At 42.1% G+C, this 9717-nt stretch overlaps 1 protein-coding gene across 2 annotated transcripts in view; it reads right to left on the bottom strand.

The window, feature by feature from the left end:
* C14H11orf74 (chromosome 14 C11orf74 homolog) overlaps positions 1–9717 on the bottom strand; it is a 77868-nt gene that overhangs the window by 56155 nt on the left and 11996 nt on the right. For both annotated transcript variants that reach the window (XM_026787880.1, XM_013352605.1), the window contains exon 2: positions 2633–2783. In XM_026787880.1, coding sequence (XP_026643681.1) covers positions 2633–2765 — 133 coding nt within the window. In that variant the 5' untranslated portion in view covers positions 2766–2783. The remainder of the gene's footprint in view (positions 1–2632; positions 2784–9717) is intronic.

Here is a 9717-nt window from a genome sequence, read left to right as displayed (position 1 = left end):
AAAAATTGATATTCATTTATGATTTATATGCCTTAGTCTGAATGTAAACTCATACATTTTTAATTACATGTTTTAATGCATAGGTATTTTTACTCCAACTTAGCACATGAGGTCAGATGTGGACTTTTGTACATGTGGAGTCAGGAATTTTCAGGTTTCAGATTTTCAAATTAGAAGTGTTCAAGCTATACCTTGAACAATCAAACAAAAATGTCAGATTCCCTTTTCCCTCTCTTCATTAAAATGTCCTTGCTTTTGCATGCTCAGGATTTCAAATCAGAAGATCAGGTTTACTATGAAGGTCATGGTCTCCAGACAGGAAAGCCCTATTCTCAACCATGGATATACATTAAGTCACCAGAGGAGCTTTTACAAAATGGTGACTCCTTGGCCCCAGCTAAGCTGCAGAATGGGCTCTGTAACAAAAGAGTCCAAAAGCCTCTCAGATGAGTCTAATATGAGATTCAGTGGAGAGATCTCAAATGTGTATTGATGGCCCAGAAAGGGCCAGCGTCGAAAGCAGAACCTAAAGTGGACACAGCTCTAATAATGCACATGAATGAACGAGGTGCACACACTTTCAGATGGAACGAAAGCACTCCAAGGCAGGCACATGAGTGCACACATTTTCAGACAGAACTAAAGAATTCCGTGGCAGCCGGGCGGTGGTGGCGCACGCCTTTAATCCCAGCACTTAGGAGGCAGAGGCAGGCGTATCTCTGTGAGTTTGAGACCAGCCTGGTCTACAAGAGCTAATTCCAGGACAGGCTCCAAAACCACAGAGAAACCCTGTCTCGAAAAACCAAAAAAAAAGAAAGAAAGAAAAAAGAATTCCGTGGCAAGGGTCTTGAGCTCCAACTAACATTGCTATAAGGGAAATCACATACCAGATCTTTTCATGTGACCTAAAAAATTAGAATCAATTTTTTCATAAAATTACTAAGCATTTAAGTGTTGGCTCAATTAAAAATGAACACTATATAAAATGGGCAAGCACATAATGAAACACACACTTTGAGTTTAGACTTCAGGCTCCATCCAGGCTCCATCATTCCAGGTCAAAGGGATGTTTCCTAGTTATCCTCCTGGATATTGGAAATAGACAAGATTGCCGGGCAAAAATGGGGAGATTGGGGGTGGGGTGGGGTGGGAGTAAGGGGAGATGGGGAGAGAGAAGTGAGAAGGGGAGAATGGGGAGAGCTTGGGGGAATGGGACGGTTGGGATGGAGGAAGGGTGGATATGGGAATAGGGAAGTAGATATCTTAATTAAGGGAGCCATTTTAAGGTTGGCAAGAGTCGTGACTCTAGAGGGGTTCCCAGGTGTGCAAGGAGATGTCCCCAGTTTGTTCCTTGGGCAGCTGAGGAGAGGGTGCCTGAACTGGCCCTATCCTATAGCCACACTGATGAATATCTTGCATATCACCATAGAACTTTCATCTGGCGATGGATGGAGATAGATACAGAGACCCACACTGGAGCACTGGACTGAGCTCCCAAGGTCCAAAGGAGGAGCAGAAGGAGGGAGAACATGAGCAAGGAAATCACCCACTGAGATGGCGGGACTGATCTAATGGGAGCTCACCAAGGACAGCTGGAATAGGACAGATGGATCATGTGATCAAACCGGACTCTCGGAACGTGGCTGACAATGAGGGCTGACTGAGAAGCCAAGGACAATGACACTTGGGTTTTGATTCTACTGCATGTACTGGCTTTGTGGGAACCTAGTCTGTTTGGATGCTCACCTTCCTAGACATGGATGGAGGGGGAGGCTGGAGGACCTTGGACTTCCCACAGGGCAGGAAACCCTGACTGCTCTTTGAACTGGAGAGGAAGGGGGAGGAGGTGGAAATTTTTAATAAAAAAAAAAGAAAAAAAAAAACCTCAGCACCATCCTCATCAACAGTATCACCATCATTCCAAAAATGATAACCACAGCCAATGTGTTAACCACTGTGACCAGTTCTGCAAAGCATATCCTTAGTCTTTGAGGGAGGTGCCATGATTAGTCCTACTTTCTGATAACAACCCCTATCAAAGTCAAGTAGCTGGAAAATGATCACACCAAAATCCAAATGCAGAGTGTCTTAGTTTTAAATGTGCTTTTAACAGCTTGAAAGATAAAATGAAGTGAACAGCTAAAATTTTCTCAGCTCATCTGCAGTTATCAAGTATCTCTGACTCTACAACACAATTCTTGAACAAATAAACACTTAGGTGTTTACACCTATCAGTCACAAAGTCTCTAGCAAGAATGATGTGCTCTAAGGAGTTGAATGAATGCTCATGAGTCTTCTGAAAAGACACCAAAGGCACAGACTTAAGAAGTCATTTACTTGTTGCTGTAAAATGTTACTTCATGTAGCTCTCCAGGTGAGGAAGGGCTCAGCTTTCTTTACAGGGCTGGCTACTGGGAGTTTGACGATGCTCCAATGAGTATATGGGCAACACAAATTGGACTTCTTTTTCATTCTCTTCTTATTTTTTTAGGGGGAAGGGGATACAGCAGGACATCACAAGGGTAAAGGGGTTGGCAGTCCTGGGAGGACTAGGCAGTGAGTTTTCTCAGGGCTCATGATATACAATTTCCAAATAATCAATAAAAATATTATAAAAAATTCAATATTTTACCTTTTGAAAGATGAGTAAAAGTGCTCAGAAATTCTTCATATGTTTGCTCAGGACAATTAATAAACTTATCCAAGACTTCTTTCATTAACTGATCTTCATCCATTATCTCTGGTCTCGGTATTTGGGCAGGCATTCCTATTCACGGGCCACTCTACAAGACAAAGACAAACACAAGCTAGAGAGTAAGGCAGCTTCAGCAACACTGTGGAGAGGAATTCAGGGCCACAACAGGCAGGGGAATCGCTGCTGGAGCAGTGGACTCTGGTTAGAGCTGGAAGCTTCAGCACATTCTGGGCTGTGAACTGCTAACTACCTATTTTGATTTGGATTTCATTTTTCTCAGTGTAAGTTTAAGTCACAAGAATAGTGTCACATAACTCAACTAGAAACTAAAAATCTTTCAATGTGAAAAGAGTCTCAGAGGACATCTACGGACCACCATCACCATCACCACTACCACCCCATGTAGTAGCAACAACTATTGGAGCTGGTATGATCAGGTGCTTCAGTGTTAGCTTCCACAACCCCAGGTAAGTTCATAAAGCCAAACATTCCTGCCCAATCCCTGAACTCAAGCCCTTAAAACAACAAATCACACTTCGCTCTATCTACTGTGAGCACAGAAGTACTATAACTAGCAAGAAGGGGCCCTGCCTGTATCTTAGCACATGCAGGTCTTAGAATCCTGACATTCCACTGAAACCATTGGCAGTCCTACTGAAAATCCTAAAAATAAACTTAAGTCTGTCTCCCTAACCTACCCCAAGTGGTCCTGGAGCCCATGAAGGAGTACTGAATAATTTTAACCCCTTTAGTATCTGACATCCTTGAACAAAGACACACTGAACCATCTTAATCTTCTCATTATATTTGATGGAACACATTTATTTTCCAAAACTGAGTTCAGAGTTGAGGTTCTCCAAGCCACCCACACACAGAGACCACTCTCTACCATGGGAAGAGCTGGCTGTAACTTCTCATGCCACCTGTACTGTGTACTTAGGACATTCTCTATAGAGAGTTATATGTATTTCTTCGACTGCTTCTATACTCACAATCAAAAAGACCGACTCCATCTTCTCATACTTGTATCCCAAATACTTAAGACCTTGGGGTGTGGTGTAGAGCTGGTAGCCTAATGTTGAGCTAAAGATGCTCATTTGAACAGGTACAATGGTCAAAATGTCACCAGACTTGACAAATCAGCTGAACTTGGCCAATGACTTTACCTGTCCTTGGAACCCTATCAAGGCCTCAGTCAATGGACTGGGAAAGATTTGATACCACATCACCTGTAAGTGTGTAATTGATAGCACATTCACAGTATGACAAACTGGAGCTGAGACTCCGCCATGGTCTGGGTGTGGACTAGTTCTATCAACTGAACATCACATTCACAACACACTGGCCCCTCACACAGAACTCATTTTTCATGCTGCTGTCTCATTCTTTGCAGTTTGAACTTAGTCTTCATTCATGATATCATATCTGGTTGAATTCCATTCATTCTGTATAAAATATTATTTTATAAAGCCTTGGGAAAAATGATTATCTACATTAAGGAGAAGAAGAAGAAACACTGTCAAAGTAATACATGCAGAATAATAAAAAGGGGATAAGGGACCACTACACTATATGGTAAGAAATTATAGCACCAAGTTTCTTTTTATTTTTCTGGAACTGGGGAGAGAGCTCCATAGTGGTGCTCTTACAGAGGACCAGAGTTCAGTTCCCAGAAGCACATCTGGAGGCACACAACTGTCTGTAACTCCAGCTCCAGGAGGATCTGACTCCTCTGGCCTCTACAGGCACACACACACACACACACACACACACACACACACACATACACACAAACACACATACACAAATACACATGCATGCACACATACACACAAATTAAAAATAATAGAAATCCATCTTGCTTTCATTGAAAAAGGAATAAAAATCCGGAAGTTGTTACTAACTTTATATGTCCTTTACTACAGCTATCATAACCCTTTACATTACAAACAACACAGGAATGTCTAAGGTACAGAGCATTAAAGGTGCTAATTACCCTGACCCCACAAATCCCACCTGCAAACTCTGTCAGAAGTCTAGTAAATATATTTCTAAACCTGTCTCTACGTTTATGATTGCAGACATTTTTACAAAAACAGGAAAATATAAGCTATTCTCTACAAATAGATTTGTGTGTGTATAATAACATAATCAGATCCATGGCATCCCACCACTTAGGAGTTAGAAATCTAGCTGATCTTTCAAACAGCTTCACAGTCCTTGTATGTATTTCTAGAACTACTTCCTCTTCTCTTGGAAGGGGCACTGTAATGGCTCAGCCTTGTTTCATAAACTTCAGTTTTGATATTAAATACTAAGGAGGTAAAAGTGCTTTCTGAAGATGATGTTCAAACTCATTTACTGACAAGACCTGACCTGAATTAACATGAGAGTATCTCTGCTTCTTATTTTTTCTACCCAGTGTGACTCATCACATTTTCAAAACAACACAAAACTGCCTTCCCAGCCCACCTGGAGATTTGTACAATGCATGTCATATGTACCACCTACCTTACTAAAATCCAAAGTATTCTGAAACACATGTGAACCTACGGGTTTTACAGAGCCATGAAGCTCTATTAAGCTCACAAGACTGTTCTACGAATGAAATGTGTGTCCACCTTAGGGAACGTAGCCTTCCTCATGATAATGAAGAAGACGATGGCAGAGAATCACTTTGATTGTGAACACTCTGATGCTTTGAACGCACTGATGGTAGTACAAGATAACACCTCGTACATTCCAATCTCACATGAAGCATGATGCCAGAGGACTAAATGAAAACAATAGTCCGGGTAGCAACTTCAAATTAAAGGCACCATTTCAAGCTACTTGTACCTGAAGATTGGATACCTAAAATGTCACCACTTACAACAAATCTATCTATAGCAATGTGCAGCCTTCAGCAACGGAAAGCTTATTAAGGTATGCTTGTAGCTAACAGATAATAAATACCAACAAAGAACCTCACCAGTGACTACCATTTTCCTATCAGCAGGACATACATGAAAACACAACAATCTCAACATCTGCCTACTTTCCCAGAATTGGAGCAAGCATAATACCAAAAATCCAGTCCTCAAAGCATTCAGCTGGTCTACTGCAGTGCATCAAAAATGGCCAACTTGTGGTTTCTACCGCCGCAAATGTCTTCTCAAACTTGTTTATTTAAAAAAAAAAAAAAACAGTCACAGAAATTTCTTTAGGTCTCCTTTCCAAAGTTCCAACTGGTATATTTTGATTATTTACTCTCAATATAGCTCAGTACAATCAAAGGCAAATGGCGAACAGGCTATATACAGCACAGCACTGAGGGGAAAAAATCCTTCAAGCTTCTCATTTCATTTCTGTGTTTGTAACAATTCAGGCATTTGGACTTTTTTAAGACTTTCACAAACTGCCAACTGTTGAAGAATTTAACGAGTACCCATCATCCAATTTAGACCTTTCATTACCTAGAAAAGCATTAGGAGCCCAATGTTAAAGGTCCCCGGAGACTGACAAAGCAGATCCCCCTTTCGCAGACAGCCTGGTGGTTTATGCAAATGCCAGTGGTTTTCTAGATGGAAGCATGCTTTTCATTTACCACCCACATACTAGTGTGTCTTTATCATGAAACAGTTTTCTAAAAGAAAAAAGAGAAAGAGAGGCTTGCCTAGATAACAAGATTCATATTTTTTGGTTTGGTTTTGTTTTATGCTTTGAGCACCACATGAAAGGCATAGAACATAATGGTAAGTAAAGGTATATAAATAGCTACTGGTAAATCATAAGAACCCTTCCACCATCCGAGCCTTGGAAAGGAAATAGAGAATATTCACTGCTCTGCCCTGACTACTAATGTCACTTGGAAATCAGGTGCTTAGGAATTGGCTAGCTTTTCCCCTTGGCTTGGTCTGAGAGACAGGAGAGGAAAATCCCATCACCTCCCAGAGGTAATGTTGTGTATTATCAAGTAATAAAGCCAACAATCATATAAGCAGAGTGCTGTGTGCACTAAAATGTCTGCCACAATGAAGTGTGGAATGTGATGTCATCACCATCAACAGCATATCTTCACTATCTTCCGATCTTCATGTAATGAACTCACCCAATAAAATGCAACTGTCCCAGACAAGAGCGTTAAGCCTTAAGACACAGGCCCCTGTGGACTAATCTTCTTCCATGGTGCACTGCCTGATTTTCTAACAACAGAGAGGATTATATGTCTGTAAAAATGTTTTACACTTTTACAACTTGAAAACCATAATAAACTTCTAAGGAGCGGTACTAGCTTTCTCAGAGGCCACCTTCTGCACACTACAGTTCTGGGAAGGAAAACTTCACTGAAGGAGATGAAGGAGGACAGGAAGACACACCAGCAATGTAATGTCCTTTACCTAAGGAAACAGCGATCAGCCTCGGTATGTCACAGGTTGGCTGCCCTTTCGTGCTGGTAGAAACAGTCAAGTCTCCGAAAGACTGAACTGTACTACAAGCAGGTTATTGTGACTGGTTCATAAGGTAGGGAAGAGCAAGTGTGAAGAGCTGGCCTCCTGGACTCAACTACAACCACGCAGCACTTGCCCACTAAGACTTCCCAGAGTCTTTTACACCGTACCAAGAAGAGGGAAAGAAACTCAGCTTCTCTGGGCTGGAGTGGTGGCTCCACCCAGGCTCCAGAGGACCTGAGTTCATTTCCCATATATTAGGCAACTCACACACACCTGCAACTCCAATCCCATAGGATCCAAAACCCTCCTCCGGCCTCCTTGGGCACTGGAATCACAAACACTATTTTAAAGTTTTGGGTTTTTTTAGGTTTTTTTTTAGGTATAACCCCAGCAGCACAGACATTAAGGGCAACATTGAATAAATGGGACCTACTGAAACTGAGAAGCTTCTGTAAAGCAAAGGACACTGTCACTAAGACAAAAAGGCAACCCACTGACTGGGAGAAGATCTTCACCAACCCCGCAACAGACAAAGGTCTGATCTCCAAAATATACAAAGAACTCAAGAATCTAGACTTTAAAATGCTAATTAACCCAATTAAAAAATGGGGCACTGATCTCAACAGAAGAAGCTCAAATGGCCAAAAGACACTTAAGATCATGCTCAACCTCCTTAGCGATCAGGGAAATGAAAATCAAAACAACTTTGAGATATCATCTTACACCTGTCAGAATGGCTAAAATCAAAAATACCAATGATAGCCTCTGCTGGAGAGGTTGTGGAGGAAGGGGTTCCCTCATCCATTGCTGGTGGGAATGCAAACTTGTGCAACCACTTTGGAAAGCAGTGTGGCGGTTTCTCAGGAAATTCGGGATCAACCTACCCCTGGACCCAGCAATACCACTCTTGGGAGTATACCCAAGAGATGCCCGATCATATGACAAGGGCATTTGTTCAACTATGTTCATAGCAGCATTATTTGTAATAGCCAGAACCTGGAAACAACCTAGATGTCCTTCAATGGAAGAATGGATGAAGAAAGTGTGGAATATATACACATTAGAGTACTACTCAGCAGTAAAAAACAATGACTTCTCAAATTTTGCATGCAAATGGATGGAAATAGAAAATACTATCCTGAGTGAGGTAACCCAGACCCAAAAAGATGAACATGGTATGTACTCACTCATAATTGGTTTCTAGCTACAAATAAAAGTCAGTGAGTCTATATTTTGATATCCTAAAGAAGCTAAATAAGAAGGTGAACCCAAAGAAAAACATATAGCTATCCTCCTGGGTAGGGGAAGTAGACAAGATTGCCAGGCAAAAAATCGGGATCTTAAGAGTGGGGTGGGAGGGGGTAAGGGGAGAAGGGGAGAAAAAAAAGAGAAGGGTAGGATGGGGAGAACTTGGGGCAATGGGATGATTGGGATACAGGAAGGTTGGATAGGGGAGCAGGGAAGCACATATCTTAATTAAGGGAGCCATCGTAGGGTTGGGAAGAGACTTGGACCTAGAGGGGCTTCCAGGTGCCCAAGGCGAGGTCCCCAGTTAGTTCCTGGGGCAGCTGAGGATAGGGAACCTGAAATGATCCTATCCTATAACCATACTGATGAATATTTTGCATATCACCATAGAACCTTCATCTGGCGATGGATGGAGATAGACACAGAGACCCACACTGGAACACTGGACTGAGCTCCCAAAGTCCCAATGAGGAACAGAAGGAGGGAGAAGATGAGCAAGGAAGTCAGGACCAAGAGGGGTGCACCCACCCATGGAGACAGTGGGGCTGATCTATTGGGAGCTCACCAAGGCCAGCTGGATTGTGACTGAAAAAGCAGGGGATAAAACCGGACTCTCTGAATATGGCGACAATGAGGGTTGCTGAGAAGCCAAGGACAATGGCACTGGGTTTTGATCCTACTTCTTGTTCTGGCTTTGTGGGGGCCTAGCCAGTTTGGATGTTCACCTTCCTAGACCAGGATGGAGGGGGGGAGGACTTTGGACTTTCCACAGGGCAGGGAACCCTGACTGCTCTTCAGACTTGAGAGGGAGGAGGAGAGGAGTGGGGGGAGGGCGGGAGGAGTGGGAGGCTGGGAGAAGGCGGAAAATTTTTTTTTCTCAATTAAAAAAAAAAGAATTTTAGATTTTCAGAGTTGATTGCTACCTGGAGCTTACATAGTACAATTGAATGAACGTGAACAAACAGGGGAAAGGAACTTCACCTGGAGTTTTGTCAACTGATGCCACTGATGAGTTATCATGTATGGTTCTTGTGTGATAAACCACAAAGAGAAGTTTATGATCAGGAACACAAAGAAACCAGCAGGAATGTAACTAAAAAGGAATGGAATTGGTGAAAAGAGAAACTATAAATTTGAGGAGGAGAGGACAGGGGCATATCAGTGGATTTGGAGGGTGGAAAGTGAAGGGAGAAATGTAATTAAAATATAATATAAAAGAGAGAGTGTGTGATTGTCAACTTCCATAAGAGAGAGAAAACAAAATGTGATAATGTGTTCAGATCAGAAAATTAAACAACAGTAAAAGTCATTGGTTGCCTTCTACTATAGAGTACAGCTAAA

The sequence above is a fragment of the Microtus ochrogaster genome, assembly GCF_000317375.1.
Source record: "Microtus ochrogaster isolate Prairie Vole_2 chromosome 14 unlocalized genomic scaffold, MicOch1.0 chr14_random_1, whole genome shotgun sequence".
Classification (NCBI taxonomy): domain Eukaryota; kingdom Metazoa; phylum Chordata; class Mammalia; order Rodentia; family Cricetidae; genus Microtus; species Microtus ochrogaster.
Note: the sequence above shows the minus strand (reverse complement) of the source record. Positions and strands in the feature narration are given on the sequence as shown.